The following is a 22,489-nucleotide window of genomic DNA, read 5'->3' as shown; positions in this document are numbered from 1 at the left end:
TGCAAATCATAAAACGTTTTCCAAAACATTTACATACTAATTACTGTATACAACTATGACATATGTAATATGTAATTAACTTTAGACAGTTATTAACATATCCAAAAAGAATAATTTTCTCAAGTGGAATGTTAAATTTTATATAAAACAAATATTACTAGGGAGAGAGAGAGACTTAAGAAGTTAAACTGTTATTATTTCATCATCACTTACATTCATTTTTAATACGCTATTTATCTTCTAAAACGCATGTAATATACGAATAAGCAATCGTCCGCAATTAACAGAAAAAATTACAAGAATAATGCTCCTAGAACAAAAACGTTCTCTCACTCCATCACATTAACTTCAACTGACTAATTTATTTATTACAACATAAACTAGTCTATTAGCTTTTTCTTTAACTGAATTGTGTCTGACTAAGTACGAGTTAGAGACAAATGAGAAAATAGCACGAACTAAACAGATTTATCCTCTAACCACATTGTCTAACTGTTATGAGCATAAAAGCTTGCAAATATCATGGTTAATAATACATTATGCCCGTAAATTAAGAATATCAACAGTTAGCAGCTACGACAGTCCTATCTTTCATTATTAATTTTATTATATCTTATAGCATCAAAGAAAAAAATAGCGCATACAGCACAATATTCGCTTGCTGTACTAGATCTACGCGTGATGATGTACAATAGTTGTAAACCAAATTAAGAGACAATATATAGTTATCTATATAGTGATACAAGCTTAAGAATTCTTTGTTTCAAAGTGTATCGTATTAAGAGTCAATTAATTAGGAATTGTGAGAAGTTATAAAGATTAATGAAGGAATAATATAAAAAATTAAAATACACGTGAAGCATAGATAAATATTAAATTCATGTGAAAGAAGGAAGACCATATTTAGTTATCTTAGTGAGCTCTCATAAGGTTAACAAAACTGACACAGTTATGCAAATTCATATTTTCCTGATCACAATTGAAAAAGTAATCTGAACAGAGATTTTATTGGAAATTTATGGGAAATTTAAGAATAAATAAATGTATAGAAGTATATAGATAATGCAAAATTATACAGATCTAATACTATTTCGAATTAGTTAGAGGTAAATTGAGGATGCGAGCAAAAACAACATTCCAAGCCAATAACTTTTCTCTATATTATATGATGGAGGAATTACGTGGGAGACCGAAGAAGTTGAGTTGAAACAAGTTTTCCAGACAACGGCTGTGACCGAGAAAAAGAAGAAGGTGACGTGGTGCATTGCTTGGCGACTTTCCGTGCCGGTCAGCCGATCGAGTCACGAGAGTTGCACGATGCGCTACGTGCTACGTGGCATCTCGACGTTGTATCTCGGGATTCGATTCAAGGACTTGCAGCGTGTTAAAGTTCACCACGCTCTCGGAGTCTCGCAAGAGCTATGCTATCGTGGGTGCAAGAAATGCATCGCACGTTGCACCACGATCGACGAGTAAAACGTTTGCCATCTTCTCACGTGACCGATACTCCTTACTCGCGTCGTTATTATCTTAAAGCCAATTAGAAGCACCTGAGAAATAGGGATAACTGCATTCTGATTCATCGTAAGCCGGAGCTACTACCACTGTCAGTGCATAGTACTTCACGATCGTTGGAATTCTTCTCCTTTATCTGATGTTTGTTACGGGAACGTCCAGAAGGTCTGTTTGCGAATTGGAAAACGTAGAGAGCTGAGAGGCTGTTCTCACGAAAGGTCACCTGTAGCGAATTCAAAATGGCTCATGAACGTTGCTGATTGTAATTGGCTCGCTCGCGGCTAATTCTATAACTGACAATTCACGGCCAGATAAAGTTCCCTTCCGTCGAATTACAAGAACGTTTATTAATTTGATAAATCTGAAAGTAGCTTAAAATTAGATCAAAGGATTTTTCGTTTCAAGCTACACGGATTGCTCTAAAATTGTTTCTGGAATTTATATTTTAAAGTAAAGGAGGTTTATCTGAATCTAACAGTTCTTCTATATTTTATATACATGTCGTAATTTATTTTATTCGGTAAAATTTAGTAAAATAAATTGAGGCACATATATAAAATACATTTCCGTACAAACCGGAGGACTGTTATGTTAGATCCAGATATGTTTTCTTTACATACGTACAAACTCCTAATTACTAAACTACGGACTTCTCGAGCTGTTCTGAAAGTTGTTTGTCAACTTACATTTTAAAATACAAACGCTTTTTTGTTTCAAAGATTACACGAAAAGTTTTATCGATCTTATAATCCTGCCTTTGGATAAATATTTTTAAGAACTACTTAAAGATGTAGATGTTTAAACCTTGATAACGAGACTTCCTAATCCATGTTTACCAATATTTTGTTCTTTAGTTTTTAATACTGCTTTCTTGATAACAATCTATGTGTATCTACCGTATTTACGAGACAAAATGGTAAAATATATGAAGCAAGGAGGCAGTAATGTTGACGTCGTAAAACCATGATACTGCAACCCTTAACTCTCCAGATATGCATATGCAATCTCTGCCTCTCTCTCGCCTTTTTATTCGCCCTCTGATAACGTTCCGGTTTTCAGGATGAAACTCGCTGTGTCCTATTCGTTTTCATAATTGTTCTGAAATTTACGACCTATCAAACTCAGTATGACATCTGAAGTTAACGTTCTTATAGCGACTGCGTGATTTATAATCGGTCATAAACTTAATAAAGAGACGCATATCCATAAATTTTACTTTAAATACTTCTTAGAACTCTATTAGCTTCTGAACCCATCTGTTTTTATAATTACAATTTGGATTTTTTTAAGATATATGGAATTTACTTCCTAATCTTTTTTTAAGTATGCTATTTTCAAACATACGACATATTGAAATCAAATTCACTGATTTATTTAATGAGTGATTACAATTCGTCTTTTTAATATTCGTTTTCCTATAATTTCGAAATTTGTTAATCCAAGTATACTACTTCACAGTAGGAACTTAATTATGACGTTACTAAAATTGCTATCAAATCGTAATTATACATATGTATATGGATCTCATGAACATTGTTCTTAAGAATCGAAAGGCAAGCTCGTACGCGAGCCGTACAATTTTTCACGGTAGAAATTAAACGCTGACCAAGACAGTAATAATTTATGTAATCTCATTCGACGCTGCATGCAACGAGAACTTTGTAATAAGCCACGATCCGCATTGGAGTCGACTGTCTTAATTGCTAAACCGTTGATTACTGCTATACCGTAATACATTCTAAATCATCGCGTCGACGGCTCATTTGTATCTTTGTACGTATTACCAGTAGTGGAACAATGTCTTGCAATCACACTGATTCGAAAAATTGCAAACGAACGTAGCCAACGGTGATTCAGAAGAGTAGTAAAATAAATATGCACGCTGCAAATGTAAGCTTGTCATGATTGCCTCTCATTTAAACAAACTAAACGTCAAAAACATTTATGTATAACTTATATGTAACGAATATATACATAACGTTTTAATGTATCATAGACCATTACTAGTTTAAAAAAAATGCATGTATCGGGCAAGGAATAATATGAAGAGATAATACTAATCCCTTCGTGTTAATTACTAGTATGAAGTGAGTATCCTGTTACTATAGTTGTACGTAGACAAGATAAAATATATAGAAAAGATGTTAGAGAAGAACTTCCTGAGAAGATAGAAACATCTATCATGATCTATTTATTATACAAAAGTATAACCATTTTTGAGTCTAATGTAAGAACGTTTCCCTGGTACGAATCTATATCTATATAAGATTTCTTTTCTTATTTTTACTCAAGGAATAAACCGACACAACTTTGTAAAATAGTCTTAAGATATCCTATGAATATGTACATAGTTAAATAGATTCACTTACGAAGACATTACTCATTACGTCTAACATTCGCAAGGAATAGTACGAATATTACACAATATGAGACTATTGATAATCGACAGTGACAAACAGGGTCAGAATGAAAGGAATGGCCTGCGAGCGAGGAGAAGTGGTTCGAGCAAATCGTGGGTGTAATGGTATCCGGTAGTAATATAACGGCAATATATGGGAGCGTTCTTATTTTTGTAGTTTCGCGTCACGGCTTGTCGCGGAATGGAATAATTCTCGCCAGTAAGCAAGATCAAGGGAATCTGGTTTTCTTAAGCAGTAGGTGCAGTTTCAAGTGTATTCGTGCTTATCTGGACGCATTGCCGTATTTGCATGAAACCGTGGCGTATGTTAGCCGCCGCTTCGTCTCGTGACGAAGAGTACGATAGGAAAACGGCTCCAGTCATTGTGCTCGCTTTAGAACACCGCCACAGATCTTATCCTTTAATCACGACCGACCCGCATAAATGGATTCTTAGATTCCAATCGTCGCGTTCTTTCGCTAGCCGGCTATTATGCATCCTGAACAATTGCGTTTACACGTAGAGGCGTCAATGCACGGGAATGATTTTTTCACGGGACCGAGAATTGCGGTGAAACGTCGAATAGAAAGCTGTCTGGTTTCTACAGCCTTTGATATGTGTAATTAACAATTTCACGTTAAGATTTCATATAATAAATTTGTTATACATATAGTGGATATTCATCGGTATTTCATTTTAGTATTATAGTTGTGTATCTCTCAGTTGAACGGTAAAGAAAATTGAAAGTGGACTGCTGGATAATTTGGTCAATGTCACCTCTACGAAAGTTTAACTTTCTCTCAAAGAAATTCTACACTGCAATGAAGGTATACGTTTCTCGGAAAGAAACAAAGTTAAATAGCGGAACCTTGACTTCTTACTCGTTCCGTAGGATATATACCACGTAGTTGTACTTTCTTAGTGGTTAATGAGCTGCATTGTGCATTTATTAATCAAATGGCACATACGATTATTAGTTCTATAATGATTTATCAAAGACGCAAAAAGATTTCTATAAGAAAGCTGTTTATTGTAATGAGGGGAACTTAATAGAATATTTGAATTATAAGATGCATTTAATAACGTACATACATACAATATATGTATGTATTATATGTATGTTGAAATAATAAATTATCTATAAAACGAATTATGTACATCGTTCATTGGATGCAGCCGACATTACAGTTACTTTGTAATGACAAAGATCGTCTAATAAATTTTCTACCAATGTGTTTTACCATAGCATGTTTTACTCTATAACCGCGTGCTCTGCATGTATGAAATTCATTAATCATAGTTTAACCTGCTTTCGTGGCGTTGCACCGATATTTTAAAATCATTTGATTCGTATGATATATACGTTTAACAAATATTCACCTTGGTGAGGGAAAGGTTATTAAAGCACGAGCGTACTTGACACACGAATTTATGCTACATTAACAAGTTTATGATATCGTTTCGGTCAACCACACACACAATCTTCTTTCTATACTTGCTTCTACTATTTTATGCACATTCATCACCTCTCGCCCGTTTCTTTCACCCTCTCACTGTTCTAATATCCACTGGTTCTGCAAGTAAAAACTGACCGGCACCATACACTTTAAACTGTCCCCTACTTAATTGAGAAATAAGAGACAATTTTCCACCTGTTAAGGTATTGCAAACCTTCGTTCACTAGGAAAAATGCGTTCGTAAAAAAAAAGATTATAAGCCGGTTTCTGATCATTTAATTGATCATAGTCCTAGCATCGACCGAATTTGGTTTCATGTTTTTATTGATTAGATAATGAGTTCTTGGCAGAGTCCTGAAATGAGCGATCGACGCGTTTTCTTTATCATTATTATAATATATTTAATATATTCGATATATATATATTCATATATTTGGTATATACATATATTAAATATATGTCATTTATTATTATAAGTTGATCTATTTATAGAATATTTGAATTTCAATAATTATTTATACAACATAGAAAGAAATGAATTAAACAGAATACAGGCAATGCAGGTTAATAATCTGGTGATTACGTGACATCGTTGCGACAAGATTTGCAAACATGTTCTCGCATGTCGTACACCTTCAATTTTCATTGCATATGTAAATGTGTAATACATGGAAAGCATGGTAAGAGAACACTTGTCTATTTAGGTTGAGTGTCATTTGCCCAGGATTACTTAGAGATTTATAATTAATATTTGACAACATATATTTACTTGGATTTAAAACATCGAAACTATCGTAACTTACTAACCGAATCGCTTTTTATGTCACATTTATCGAAATGTTTTCGTCAATCGTAAACGTAAATCAGGAAACAGGAAAATTAAGGAAATAGTAAACCTTGGAATTTGAAATACGTATCCTAAACTGAGAATGAACTGTTTTTGCATATTCACTTTCTCTGCCCTCGTTTTCCTAATTTCAAAAAAAAAGATAAAAAATGATATTCGAAAGTTATCGTCTTACATGTAAACTTAATTAAACGAAATTTTTATTAGAATATTATAAATTAGTTTCTTATATTTAATTAATCCTGATATTCCGTTCTGGTTTACAAGACTCTAAATTAAATTTATATTTCAACAAATATTGTTAAAACATAGATAGAAATACAAATTAAAAGAGAAAAATTTATTGTTATTGAATAGTATCGCAATTCTTCCAACATGTAACCATTTACTCGGGCAAACGTTAAAACAAGACAATCGGTGACAAATAATAACGGAGAGCGTGGGTGTGAATTTTTCAAATGCCCCAGAGATTACTCATTGTCTTTCCCTCTTTGTTCGCCTGCTAAGCTAGGCATGATTGCATCTTTACATTCAAGGATGACTGGAATATATAAGCGCGACATGCACGAGTGGTGATCGTTCGACCCGAAGTCTCGACTTGTTGACTGCATTCGAAGCCGGTTAAGAGATACATAGTACAATACGTACATGCATATATCGAATGGCGTTAAAAGCTCAACCGCTGGAAAATAGTGGTACGAGATACATTTAGAAATAAGAGATTGATAAAAATACCAAATTTATGATCCATAGTTAAAATGCGACAATGAAAAAGAACTATTCTGATTCAAAATTCATGTTCCATATCTTAAAACAATATAAAAGTAACATAAAATTTTTATGTAGTCATATAAAAGTATTACCAAATGGTATCAAACTTAATATACTCGAACTTCGTTAATTATATAAATGTTCTAATGAATAGGAATGGTATACAAATATTTTTTATAACCATTGTATATAAATATTCTTCGATAAAAATGACCGAATCTTAAAAATAAATTCACATATCTTCTTTTTTTAATTGACGTATCTTTCTATATAAAGTAACAGTGAAAGGAAAATGAAAGTCAAACTTGTTGAGGTGTTTTATGGAAACTTTAAAAGTGTACGAGTTTTAACTTCGCCGTTTTAATGAACCTTAGGAAAATCGGTACGGCTACAGGAAACTAGAGAGCACTTAAACGTGTACGAAGACGAACAAGGAGATGCACGTAATCTCTCAATTTCTCTCAAAGAGAAGCGTTATGAGATCTATCTTACGACAGTCCTTTTTTTTACACTATCAAGTGGCACATTCTCGTCGCCAAGAATGGACAACGTTGTAACGAAACTCGTCAATCGACGTCCCTCTGCGTCCTTTCGATCGCGTGTTTCTATTTTACTTAGCATTTGATATTTGCCAATGTTACGAAACTTTACGGTTTCACCCGCATATCTATTTGCGTGCAGCAAAATTCATGCGCTCATTGGAAATGAACAACGCTTGTATAGTTCGAATTGCTTTATAATGATTGGATGTATAGTTTCTGAAGAAAAATAAATATTATCTGAAGTGATAAGGTCATTAGAGATCTAATTAATATGTAATTATATCTAATAATAATATTTAATTCTATTTTTAATATGTTAAATACCTAATATGGCCTGTATTTTATTCCGAAAGTATAATAGCGCGTTTCAAAACCGGTATAAAAAACTTTGAAAGGTTATTTAAGAAATTTTGAATAAAAGCCACGCAAATATACAGCCTACTGTTAATATTCAGGTAGTTGAAATAGAAAATTTAATATCTACTGCTGTGAGTTTATTTCGCTGTCTTTCAACCGAAAGGGCACATCATGAGTACTTATTACAAAACTGACAATAAGTTGGAAGTAAATGATATCTCATATTCTCCTGTCTCCTCTTAATTTCTTACCATTTATTAAGTTTATAGTTTTACGATAGTAGTAAAACTTTAAAATCCTTTAACTACCTATATAAGTACGAAGAATCTGATTTATGCTCGTGTCACTCTTTTTCCTTGTAATGGACCTCCAAGCAGTCTCTCAAAGTTTTTATATCGATATATGTACTTATTTACTCTATCTACGTTCTACCAATATATCTCTTAATAATTCAATTTTAATTGCGTGACGTAGCAGAGAATTTTTTCTTTTATCAGAGCAATTTGGATCTCCATAAAAAGATTTCATAGTGGTATGGCCAATAAATTTAATGCTAGTCACGTTTATGGTATCGTTCGTTTTATTCAAGTGAAATCATTTTTAATTATTTCCTCTTAAATGGATTCCAATAATCACTAAGATTGCAATGTGACACCATTTAGCTGGATGTAAGAAACTAGAATATTAACTCGGTCCGTCTTAAACGCGGGTGTCAGCACCTGTTACTTATGAACCAATAGTCGGTCTTTAACAGAACGTTAAATTCAAGGCGGCAAAGTAGGACCGCATTCCGACCAACAAGGAGTCAAGTGTCGTGCAACTTATAAGTGGCCAATAAGTGTAATTACTTATGTAGGCTTAGACTAAGGTCGACCTAGAAAACCGGACAATATTAATCATTTCAGAATCCTGATCATGCGAATACTAGGTATATATGAAAATATACGTGTTTGCAAGCGAGACGTGCAAGAATTTTCGTATAACTGCATATGCGTGATCAACATATTTATTTCTCTAAGCTATATAGATATATAGATGAGAAAAAAAAGACACTTTAATAGCGTCATTATTGTTTGCTACAAGATATGACATTGACTTATGCGAAATAAGCTGGCTTTCAACTTTACCTATTCGACTATATGTATGCAGTACGTAAGTGCATAGCTCTCTGTGCACTTGAAAAATGATTAAGCAGCACGTGCTTGCTTAACTTGTAGATACTGACGTCGATGAATTTTGTATCTTGCGCTATTATACAGGTTTTCTCCTAATAAAAAATTATACAGAGACAATCTAATTAATCAAATTTGGTAGATGTTTTAAAGATGTTCTATAAACTATGTCTATGATATTTTATAAGCGAAATAAATCTCTACATAGGTTTCATTTCTGTAGTTGAAAAAATGTCTTTCCTTCAAATATTGGAAAATCATAATTTTTAAATTTACATCGTATAACTTAACAAATTACTATAGGTGATATTAAACATTTTAAGACACTATTTTTAACTTTCTTATTATGTTCAATTCCTTACGTACACATATGTAAGTTACAAGAATATTTTTTTTCGCCGGTATTCTTTGAACTTTTTCTATGGTCAGTTTCGGACCATTCCAGACAAAGGTATCGGAGTCTTTTGACCAAAAACGACGCAAGTACGAACGTCTCGTATGATTCATGTATATTTCATCGTGTTCACGACGAACGCGACAGCAAATCTATACGTTCCCTTGCCTTAGAGAGACAGAATGTGCTTGGCTGGTGCACGTGACTATGCCCGGCGCAATGTGTTTCGCGTCACGTGCATCGGACAGTGCACCGACTGCCACGCTCTCGTGCACGTGAATTCTGCATAAAGGAGCAACGGTATCGACACTTTTATAGCTGGAGAACAGAAATCAGGTCTGTCCAAGCTCGCGCCACTTGTCAATCGGATTAATAACATCCGTTGCAATGCCTTAACCTTTCGTGTAATTAAGGTATATTTCTTTAACACTACAGCTACTGAAACATTGATCTTTTCTTTTTTTGTTAGTTATGAACGATAGCTGACATGAATGCAGGCTGATGAACGCAGGTGTTTTAGACAAAGTTAAAATATTGACTTTTATTGAGATATAAATATGATTATATATAGCTAATTATTTTCATTATACCATTTTAATCTGAATATTTTATGTATAAATATATTCAGATATGTGTTATGAGTCTGTAGTTTTAATGTTAATACAAGTTATATTAAATTTTATTGCATTAACATTAAATATAACGAATATTTAAAATCAGACAAATTTTTAGAGAATTGGTCTGAACTCGAGATTAGCATTGTTGTTTCTTTGGTGAAATTAATAATGTTATGCAAGTGTTATGAATTTTTATTAAATAAACAGTCAAATGATAGTGATAAATTGATGTTGTTTGCAATTATGTTATGCAACAACAGTAATGGGAAAGAATGTTACTAACGTAGTATGTCTAGTTTAATTTTAGTTAAATGCAATATACTGTTGGTTTAAGATTAAGAAAAATAAGAAAGTACATTAGTATTAGTTTAGAAAGGGTTGCTTAATAGTATGTATTACTTTAGAAAGGTTAGATAGAGAAATATAGAAAGGGGGTAACCAATGAAGACGTAAACGATGAAGGAAATGCGTGAGAAGTGAGAATTTTTCACAAAAACGGGCATCCAGTGTTTAACCTGCGAGGTGCGGTCATGAGAGAATTATAAAGCACTAATAACTCAGTTTTAACATATAGGGATATTCATGCGGTTGCAACAAGTAATATCCTTTAAATAATTCCATCCAAATAGTTTCTTGCTTGTATATATACATATGTTAAAGGAGAAAGATGAATGGCAAGAAGATATATTTTTCCACAATTTCGTTTTTTTTTTTTTTTTATAAATATAACATATAATGCAGTCTTTGAATAATAGATGTACGTATCTTCCTTTTTACGCATTGGTTATAGTATTTTGATCTGTTTAAGGTATAAGTAATATTGTATACCTCAATTAAATATTACAATTACTTATTTCACTATTTCCCCTTCCTTCCTTCAATCGTTTAACATTTAATTGACCAATTTAATTATTTACCTGGTTGCTAGATTGTTGCACACTGGTCTTGAAATTTCAATTGTTCGAGAAAGCCTGTATTTGTGTTTCACTCTATTAATGGAACGAATATCGTACAATGGAAAGAAACAAATCCATTGCCAATAAAACGCGTATGTGCACGATTGCACTCTCTGTAAACACACCAGATAGATTATTATCGTGCAAAGATAAATTCATTATAACGTAATACTGGAGAAATTATATCTTACAGCGTTCCGAATCTTTGCAGAAAAATTACCAAATAAACTTGCTCACAAACTTTGTCTGCTCATCAAGACGAATTTGTACGTTGACAAACGTACCTGGTCGATACAGATCGATGGCTCGAATCGAACATATTCGAGCTGGAACGCGATATCGACTCATGAATGTATTCTTTCGAGTTTCTTCCTGTGATGAAGTGCGTGAAAACATCGTAGAAAAATAGTTTACTTATCGTAGTATAAGCGTACGTTTAGATATGCGATAATACGAAATGGATACCGCGCGCCGTGTGTAAAGAAAGGGTTAGGCTATGTTCGACTGGAATATCGTCGTTCAATAGGCGTGGTGATATATTTTAAATGCAAATCTACTTACTCGATGGCCGAAATAACTTCTTGTAATATGTTGCGTTTTTCCTTAACGAATTTTCTAATCATTTCACTTCGAACGTTTCGCTCGACTGTGTAAACTACGCGATCACCTTGAAGTACCAGTGAAACTATAGTGTATGTATGAGGATGTTCGTCGCGACACGCCATCTGCGTCGCTCAAGTATAACTATCGTCAGTATGAAATGGCATCTCGATTTCGATATGTTTACGTTTTGTGCGGCTCGATTCTGTTCGCGACAAAAACATTGTATTTATTCGGTATTACTTATTCAGTGAATGGTTTCGGATTAAAAAGTGTAAAGTGTAAATTTTTGGTGACGAGGTATTCTTTAATTGCCAGTACCAACGTGCGATGGAATTAAGGAGAATGCAGTGGAACAATCGAAATTATGGTATGTAAGTCTCTGTTTCGATTATCGTTATGATCTGAATAGAATAGAATATGGCGGGAAACGAACGATACTGCGGAAAACATATTGCGTATATTTTGATAACGTGTTTTGATTTCGACGCAATATACGTAATATACGTATTGTTTACGATGGAAGGAACGAACCGATATAGCAACGACAAAAATCATTAATGAGAATTTGTGATATTGTGGTTACGCAATGATTGGTAAACGGCGTTCTTTTATCGAATAACATTCAAAAGCACCTTTAGGCTTGCATAGTATTATCTATACAAATATAGCAAATTTTATAAAAATGTTTTAGATTAGAGAACACCGTTCCAGAAATATCGTTATATTAGAAAATATTGTTGAATTAAAAGTACGCTAGCTAAAATTCATATCATGAAACGTCTATAATATACCTTCTAATTAACACGAACATAATAGAGTTCGTACAATATAATATCAATTTTCCTGTTACTTGTTTGTAAGTCCGTTTTAGAAAAGTTTGAAAGTAAATTGAAGTTAAAGTTACGAATAAAAAGAAAGTTCGCGGTCATCGATGTAACATAAATTATACCAAATCCACCATGATTCACGCATCCTTTATACTGCAATTTAAATTTACGTAACCACTGCTTGGATTCCATACAAATTCGTAAACTCATCGATATTAAATTCCTAAACTATGAAAAATACATTTCCTAGTTCTAATAAATGAACCATAGAATTTGTTTATATAATAAGAATCGAAAGCAATATTGTGCATCGTTCATGAAAGGAAACTACTACGTGTGGACTTTACCAATTCTCATCATTTTCTTTAAAACGATACATAATGTCACCTCGAATGATGCAATCCAATCAAGAAAGTCAAACTTCCGCAATGTCCACGATTTCTTTCCACCGTGGAATTAAGAATAAGTTCTTTAGGGTAGTTTCTCAAGCGAAAATGGGAAGAAAGAAGAAACAGAGTTACCTCGCGGCAATATAAACGACAGTGGGCCAATTCCGACCTAATAATTGGCAAGAAAGAATGTGTCATACTTGCGAAAAGTAAAAAGTATATTAGTAAACTGGTGGGACAAACCTAACGTTTAACCCCCACTATAGTCTCGATAAATCACGGTAAAAATATATCGACTGCTTAACGATGTTGATTGCTCGAATGAATTCGATTCGCATAGTCCTTTGGGGTCTCGTTCTGGCATTCGATACAATAAACCATACTTGTCCTTTTTTCTGCGAATCTACCAGATACATATGTCGTATATTTGCTATAGTATAGAAAGTTGATGTTTAAATCGTTACATTTCTAGAAGTCGCTAAGATTTCTCTAGCATTGCCGTGCATTCGAAAAATCCCTCGAGTACGAGATCATGTTCAAACCACGAAAACACGAGCAGGAAGAATAGCGTTCTTACGACAGTCTCTCAGATTGCTACAGGTATTGCTGCCTCGAAAAAAGTACACGCGTAATTAACCGTAGACACTAACGACGGGATCAACCTCAATATACGTGATTATGAATTCGAGTCGCATCAAAATTGACTATTTGATAACCGAGAAAGATTATTTTTAATGAAAATGAAACTTCCTTATAAAGTTTAGAACTTCGTCGTCCACTTTCGAATTCTGTTTCGGAATATTCTTATTTCACAGAGTAGTCATAGTGGGCTCAAATTTGTCGTGTTTAGATTCGAGTTTATTTGAATACCTACTGCTTTTCTTTTTCAAAATCGTTAGAGAAGATTCGAATATAGTCGGCCGACGTTCGAATCTATTATACTTGCGATGTACATACTTGAGTCCATCACTAGCAGACAGCATAGATCTTTAAAAATTTGCAATCCTATACATCGGACGTATCTCGCTCGACCTAAATACGTGGGTGACTTACGTTCTAGTCCAAGATCCAAGTATAAAATGACTTCAGCAAATGACCGTTTGATCAGCTTTGGAAAGTAAACGTTAGCCATGGATACCGCTGCTTTCTCATTCAACTTTCTGTATCAGCTCAATAAAGATTAAAAGTAAATTGCAAAACTTCTGGATGGATATATCCTCTCGGTATGAGTAAGTAAAATCTAATAAGCGAGTGCGAGTGTCAGTAGCGAAATTAACGATATGCACCTTCTACAACCTCGTTCTGCTGCCGTTTTAATGGTTTTGTATTTAAAAACTCGTACTTCCAATTAATCCGTCAATGGTATTTGATGAAATTCTACATAAACAGATGTTAGAGATAAATTGATTCTTCGTGCTATATAAAGGAAAGTTGCAATTTTATAGCTTTGTTATAGTGCAAATACTGTTTGAATAAAAAACAGAAGTTGATTCATTTGATTCATATGGAAACGCTGTTTAGTAAAAATCAGTATCTGACTCATTTGGATATGTAATGTTTTAAGATCAAGGCATCTTAAGAAAACAATATTCCTATTTTGCCTTATCGGCTGAAATTAATATAATACATAAAAAAGATATTTGAGTCTTCTTTTGTCGATTAAATGACAAATAATTGGCAGTTCTTTTAAATTACCCGAAATTACGAATTATAATATACGAATTAGTAATTAGAGATAATCTCGCTGTATCTTACTACGCTAATAACCTTGGCGAACTATAGCTGTCGTATGTGAGAGATAGTATATAATGGCAAATTTGCATACCCAGCGTGCTGAAGGCTCGTATACGGTAAATTCACTTCCGTGCATTAATTATGTAGCTTGATTTCACTAATAATTTACTGGATCGACGCGTTGTTACATGCACTTTGACACATTAATTCAGTTCCTTGTATGTAATTGATTGCAAATCAATCACACGTTTACAAAACACAGGTACTCGAAACTTGAAAAGAAGTTTTACTGATATTTCGTGAATGTAATTAGTTTTACGCGAAAACAGCTTTGAAGTATTATACGTATCTATAAACAGGCGGTAAATTCATACAGAAGTTAATTGGCTCATGTTATACAATAGTAGCTACTGTTGATACTTCATTTAAAATTATTATTTAAAATACTGAATAACTTGAATGTTCTTTATATTTCGGTATTTACGTATTATATATTATATAACGCTTATTATATACCTTTATATATTCTTTATATTTTGTTTCTACATGAAATTCATTACAATATTCCCGGAGAAAGATTTTCTATTATCTTCTGGCAACAAAGCAGTTTATTTATAAAAACGTGTTCGATACTTAGTAAAAGGTGTTGCAAGATTTAATGAAAGATATTAAATATATTCCTATAAACAGAATCCATCACTATTCTATTCAAAGATAATATAAATAAATTCTCTGCATATATACAAGTTAAATTATACAATAATTATATATATACAAGTTAGAGACAGAATTTCATAGAATTTAAAAATTTACTATGTGACAACGTATTCCATCAATGTCTCTCAGATGATTTTCAACATTACTATTCGAAAGTATTTTTCTAGAAATACACGTCTTTGACCCTCGATCGGAAACGAGTTTGATGATAGCCTCGTACCACACTGTGCTGTACAAAAGTCGCGAAGACGACGCTGCGGTTAATTGACAGAACAGCCGGTCGCGTGAATCGAGCCGAGTGGCTGACGTGTGCACGAGACTCGGTCACACTTTTCCTTCGATGGTATTAACCCGTACGAGGAAAGGTGTACAAACACGGTTCTCTTTCTTTCTTCGTAGTTCTCTTTCCCGTTCATTGGTTATAGAGTCAGCACGTGCACCAGCACGTGGTATCATGTGCCGCACGTGATCGCAACATCAACGTGCTTATGGGGTCATTCTTATTCTTATTATCCTTCGTTTCTCCACGTTCACATCATCGTAATGCAGTTTCTCCATCGACGCCCGTTACTGAGCTTATAATAGATGCAAATAGATGTAGAATGTTCGTAAAATAGTTTTAAATAGGAGAAACACATGACAAGTACGATTTTGCTGATTTCCTGACTTTCATGTCATTTAATAGTCAGAAAGGTATACTTTAATATAACATAGATTAAAAGAGGAACAACCTATTCAATTCACAAAAAGAACCAAGCCTTTTAGCAATAGATAAAAAATTCATAAAATTTTATGAAAATTAATGGAATATATAATATTTAAAATATAATAACCAATACTTTTGAAATTAATATTGTTAATGTAAATATTTTTCAGAAGAGAACCTTACAAAAAGATTTGATAAGAACACAGTTTTGATAATATGTGATTGACTAGTGTAATGAATTTTAAAATTACTCTCACATGGAAAACGAAAAATATGACTTATGTCTCTTTCCTCTAATCTCTTCGTATGGTTTCCATCTATTATACGTTAATTTATAAATCTCAGCACCTTTGCTGTTAAATCGAACTTTTCTCGAAAAAGATATATTTGCCAGTCTTTGCCTATTCGTATCTATAAATTATATCGTTATCGTGGTACCTAGCTATTTGAAGCTGGCAACGGAACTTGTTCACGGACAATGCACAACTCCTCGGCTCGCACAATGATTTCCTAGTCAGTATTAAACTGAACACGCGAGACTTATCAGTCAGCTTAAAGGAGGCTCTCGATAGATTAAACGTGTAGGATAAGCAGGAAGCCGGAAATCCAACATACGAACGTTTGTCTTAGTCTATAGAACGTTCTACAAGTTGAATACATTAGTCTGTTTTATGATGTTAAGAGATACTGTATAAAAAATACCAACTTTTTCTGAAGTACGATTAACGAGGAGGTTTTGTTTCGATGTGGAAAGTCATGCATAATTGCATGTTAACTTAAAATAAGTTTCATAAGTCTTAAGAAAGTTCCTGTGTTTCATATAAAGATGTTACGTAATGTCACACTGTCTGGTGAAAATAACACCGTTGAAAACAATGAAATTGCGATACATAGGGTGTATCAAGAAAGGGCCTAAGCTTTTAAAGGCTTGTTCTGCTTATTAGGAGAAATAAAAAGTGTTTGATAGATTCTCGAATTAATATTAGATAATAAAATAGATTTTAAAATCAATATTTGTTTGTGAAAAATGCAATTTTGAACCTCCTTATAGGTATATTAATGATATTTGTTTTTTTTTTCAATAAATGTACCTACATTTAATATTCTATATAATTATATAAAAAATATTCCAAAGAAATAATAAATAGAAAGCAATTCTGCGAGAAGATCTCCAATAACATTATCAGTAGACTGATATTGCAAGAAACAGAAACAACAAGAATAAACATTTTATTATGCATATAGAAGAGAATCTGCAAAATTGCAATTACCGCTAATTAATTTACCTTCCTGTACGAAGAAGATCGAAGAATATTGAAGAGCAAAATTGCAATTACTACCAATTAATTGACGTTCCTATACAGGGGAAATCGAAGAATACTGATGAGCAAATCGATATACGGCTCCTATTAAGGAATAATAAACTAAACATTCTCATAAGGATATTTAACCTTCGTCTCATGGTTACGAGGCCAATTAAAAGCACATTGCCGAGATTTAAACCTTCCTAAATATCATGGAAATCTGACACTATTAGCAACGAGGATTCTCAATAAAATATGATCATCCGTTTATGGCAACATAAATACGCGTAAATATAATTTATATATGCTTTTGACATTTTCTGAGCACAGAAAGTTTTAACACTTCATTAAAGGATACGACATTGCTGTATTAAACCGTGACACGGTCACTCGTTGGTATTTAAATATCTTATTTGCACGTTAAGAATAAAACAACTATTTAATATCTAAAAAATTCTAAATTTCCATAATTTTATTCATAATAAAATAGAATAATATCTAGTTACAATGAATAAAATTGATTACTCTATTACTATTACGATTACATTAAATTAATTACTAATTTACATAATATTTGAACAAAATATATGGAAAACAATATTTGAATATAAATTTGATAAGATTGGATGAATAATATTTTTCTATAAACAGAAATGATACAAGTAAGATATTTCTACGTATAAGGTGCTATAGTCAGAAAACAACGGACATTTCTAGCTTCGTTCCAAGAAACTGCGCACGCGAGTTCAAGGTTTGGTATAAAAAAATAAAATGGTAGAGGGCAAAGAAGGGAAAGGTGATGCCTGTAAGGAAATTTTACTGTAACAATTTTGAATGCTGTCACGTATCGTGGAGACTGCTCACTGTACGAGATTATCGTGATTAGCATCTGTAGAAGGAAGTGTTCTACTTTCATGAGAGCGAAAGAGAAACGAAGAATGGGAAAAGGGTAGGGCTGTAATTGTCTGGAATAAAGGCGAACACGAGAGAAAAGAAATGAGAGGGAAAGAGAAAGAAGAAAAGCAGCGAAGATTAACGCTCTTGGATAGTTAATTGCAACGATTAGAGGTAGTAAACTTTACAGGATTTGCCTACCAGCCTGTGTGCACTAGATCAGATTTTCTGACACGAAGCAACGTACAATAAATTATTTCTTGTATGTACAGGTATATATACTATTTATGTTATTTTAGTTACAAGATATTCTTACTTTCATTGTTCTTCATTTAGCTGGTATCTATTAGTGTTGAGGCAAGCCAAGCGAGCCAAGATAAATATATTATTACAGTTAAGTTTACACGTTGAGATAAAATTTATGGTGAAAGATAATATATGAGATGAATGTATTTTTATTTGCAATAGTATAGTCAATATATATGTGTATGCGTAGATACAATGTTATAAAATGAAGGAAAAAATGCATTTTTATTTGCAGAGTTAAAATAATTTAAAATATACGCATAATAAGTATGTGTTCTTATGAAATTTTTCCATAAGAATCTATGAATGAAGTTTGTTAGAGAGGTGAAATTAACTTGTCAGATTGCGAGAAATATCTTGCCATGCTTTATGAGCACAGTTCTTTTTATTCTTATTCATAAATGTGAAATAAATTATTGAAGTTAGCGCTTGCACACAGTCTCGTGACCAATAAGTAGCAATTTTAGGCGGCAATTCAGAGAAGCTACACAGCGTTCACTATATGCATGTATTAAAAATTACTGCACATACTTTTAAAACGTCGTATCGTTTATAAATAATTTCTTACGAAAATCTACACGTGAAAGTGTCTTATAAAAAACCACTTTACTTCATCTCTTCACAAAAACACATACTTGTTGTTAGGAAACTTTTAACTCAACTTCATTGCCTTCAAATACAACACTCCTAACATATTTAATTCATATGAAATTAAAACTACCAGACATTAATTTATACGCACAAAAAATTAATAAACTAAACAATTTGCATGTAATATCGCAGAAGAAATTCGTTCACGTACCTGGTCTGAGTCTTCCTTGCGGAGGGTATCCTAGCACCTGTGTCCCAGTCAAAGATACGACGATCAGAATTTTGGCAACTATCATCTTCATTGTCACTCCTGACCTAAGCCGCTCTAATCACAAATAATTGGGGAGCGTGTTAAAGATACCGAAACACGAGAAACGGTGAGTGGCACGTAACCGAATGTTCTCAGTTTCGTTGATGAAACTTCCGATTTATTGTGAAAGATCGTTAATTGACAATCTAAGTCTGCCGTGACGGTAGCCGGCAGAGCTCCTGCCGCTGTCGTACTGTGCGATAGTCTGGAGGGTCGGCAGGCGCTTTCACTGGTTTTATAGGTGCGCAGGAAAGCACTTCTTCTGGAAGGGGGGATTCTACACGACTCTTTGATACGTCAGGAGTGTAGTATATAGTGGAAGAATTATTATCGTAAAATGTATTAGTTTGGCTGTGCACGAAATTTTCAGGCAACGTGATAAGTGAATAAACACAGGATAGATAAGAAACTATCATTCACTAGTAGATTACACAGAATTTATTTTAAAGGAGGCAAAATAATTTTTTATGAATAAAATTTCAGTAATGATTAATTATTTTTCTAAAGTTTCACATATCTATTTGGTGTCATTACATTTATGTTGGTATTGAATTATCTTCATTTACTATCATCTATATTAAATAGAAAAATACACATTTAAAAAAAAATATTAGTCAATTAACTATTATTTTATTAAAGTTAAATATAACTGGAATATATCATCGTATCACCTCCTCTGGCAGTAAATGAACACATATTCGAATATTGGGTCATATTGTAAAAACTTTTTTAGTACTTCTGAAAAACCACGCATGTGTATGTATATGTTTCTAATCAGATATATCTAACTCTGTTACAAACCACCACGATTCACTGATAAGACACTAGCAAACATGGTGCAGGAAAAATAACAGAAAGCATGCAAACGAAGCGTCTGACAGTTCAATAGAGGCGGTTTCGTTGTTCCGTTCTCTTAACAGTTTATACCAGTTTGACATACCCGCTCTGCTCATGCGACTTATCATCGCTTTACTGGATACGTAGATACTAACAATCGTGCTACCTCCGCCACATTGATCGATCGTTAAGTTCGCCTGGACATGAATTATGGTTAAAGTTACAAGATTCAGGATTTGATCGAACATTCCACGTTTGCTTTCGTGATATCGTTAGCTAGATCGTCGACGCTAGTTAGGAGGCAAAATTATCTATTTAAACGAGAAATCGATCTTCGATATTGTCGTTTCCGAGTACCAATCGGTAACAGTCGGTTTCTATTGAGAGATAGTTCGCGCCACTTTGTATATACATGCACAGGAACTAATATAGTTGATAGTAACAGTAGCAAGATTTATGGAATTTTTGATGAAATAAATTCTTCCTTAAATCGAGGAAACATCAAATGTACATGTAACTGCTTCGTTGATGTTAAAGGTTCTTTTATACGTTTCTTGAAGTATAAAGTAATTAAATTCGTAGATTATTTTTTATAACTAATGATATAATTACTCATTTGCATATTATATAATTAATGAACTATTAATATATATTGTATATTAATTACTTTATATATATAAATATAAACCCATCTTTATACTTTGCAAGAAGAATAATTAAAGCAACAGATCTGTTTCAGTAATTTGGTAGTAACGAAATAGATGAATGATGTGATGTTAAGAAAACCACAGACTTGGTGCTTCGTCGAATCTTTTTATTCCCTCAGAGAAACGCCGTCTCGTTATATAGTCTTTAAGGTCTTAAAACGTTTAATCCGTGTTATATGTGAAACAAACACGCACGACCTTAATTTGTCAGCGTTTTTCTTAACAAGCAGGAACTTATTATTAGCCTACTTATACGAGAAGCCATTGAAAATCAGCGTGTCACTTTTTATGATACAAGATTCCCCTGGATTCTTACTTTTCTCGCGCGCTGGAGTACATTCGACAATTACGGCAGAAGAACAGTCTTGAAGTTGTTTGAATCATTGTCCGTTGCACCTTGTCGGTCGTTCGCAAGATGGAACATTATTGCGCCTGAGATTATTATCCTTGCTTGTTGAACATAATTCGTTCGTGTGTTTCGAAAGGCTCGACGATCCTCCCGAGTGCTATACGTTTTATATTGCCTAACGCACGGATACGAGTGCTCCAGTCTAACTCATAACGCTCAGCATTCCCGGGTCACTTTCGTGATCGTGCATCAACGTCATGTATATTCCGTTGTTTCGAGATCAGGTCGAGCGTGCCAGCAGCCGAAAAAGAGATAAATCCGTTCCTTTTTTGGCTACTTTGACAAATAGACCCGGCCTGAACTTACAGTAGCATCGAACTATAACATAGCTCTAATTAATATCCGTGTTACGCAATTGTCTGTTATCTGATGGAATATGATTTAAAGGTTATTAGAATGCTAGAAAATAGGTATATAATTAATATTCATTAATTCATCTATTTTAATACAGCATACGAATTTAATTATCAATTCTACATTTCTTATAGAAATTCGGATATATTAAGATATATAAGGAAATGCATCGAGTTACTTTATATTTTATAAAAATATTTTTAAATATATACATATACACAAAAGAACGCATTGTTGAAATTCACATATTTCTAACAAATTCTAACTGATAATTTTCAATATAAACATCTTCACTATAATGAAATATCATTTAAATTATTTCTGATGGTTGCCATATACCTATTCCATTGTGACTGAACATTCTCAGCACGTTCTACCGTATAATTCTAATTGTAAAAATAGCGTGAAATTGATGTGAGAAAGAAAAACCTGGAACAGCACTGGTAGGTACTGCATCACGACAGCTGGGCTCGTGTGATAATCGCTGATGCAATACCACGCGTTCGTGCTCATCGTCTCAATGGAAATCGATTGATCTTCCATTGATACATACTCTTTCACGTGAAAACACAACTACATATGCATGTAATCCTTGCAAGACCACATAGCCCTGTTGTCTTTGTAAAAATATTTTTCAAAGAAAACTTTGTTTTTGTTACATAAACGCAATTTATATTGATTTAGTCTGCTCGAAACTGAATAGGAAGAAATAAGTCAAAATAATGGGAATTTATACACGTGTCATTTTATAGTCGTACATTTTTACGAGCTCATA

At 33.3% G+C, this 22,489-nt stretch overlaps 1 protein-coding gene and 1 long non-coding RNA gene across 6 annotated transcripts in view; one reads left to right on the top strand and one right to left on the bottom strand.

Annotated features, from left to right (window-relative positions):
• Positions 1 to 19,610, bottom strand: part of LOC132910408 (uncharacterized) — a 76,163-nt gene extending 56,553 nt beyond the window's left edge. For 2 of the 5 annotated variants that reach the window (XM_060966088.1, XM_060966090.1), the window contains exons 1-2: positions 11,588 to 11,716; positions 10,988 to 11,398 (exon numbers count right to left, since the gene is read on the bottom strand). Coding sequence is in view for 1 of the 5 variants with exons in the window: in XM_060966086.1 (XP_060822069.1) it covers positions 19,309 to 19,399 (91 nt within the window). In the remaining 4 variants the exon portion in view is untranslated. Of the gene's footprint in view, positions 1 to 10,987; positions 11,399 to 11,587; positions 11,717 to 19,308 lie in introns of those variants that run through there. The other 3 variants (XM_060966089.1, XM_060966086.1, XM_060966087.1) reach the window with 3 other exon arrangements.
• The window catches only part of LOC132910417 (uncharacterized), an 86,092-nt gene continuing 75,457 nt past the window's right edge, over positions 11,855 to 22,489 (top strand). The window contains exon 1 of the long non-coding RNA XR_009658770.1: positions 11,855 to 11,996. This is a non-coding gene — a long non-coding RNA (uncharacterized LOC132910417). The remainder of the gene's footprint in view (positions 11,997 to 22,489) is intronic.

Source organism: Bombus pascuorum, chromosome 9 (assembly GCF_905332965.1).
Source record: "Bombus pascuorum chromosome 9, iyBomPasc1.1, whole genome shotgun sequence".
NCBI classification, from domain to species: domain Eukaryota; kingdom Metazoa; phylum Arthropoda; class Insecta; order Hymenoptera; family Apidae; genus Bombus; species Bombus pascuorum.
The sequence above is the reverse complement of the archived record's forward strand: the minus strand, read 5'-3'. Positions and strand labels throughout refer to the sequence as shown.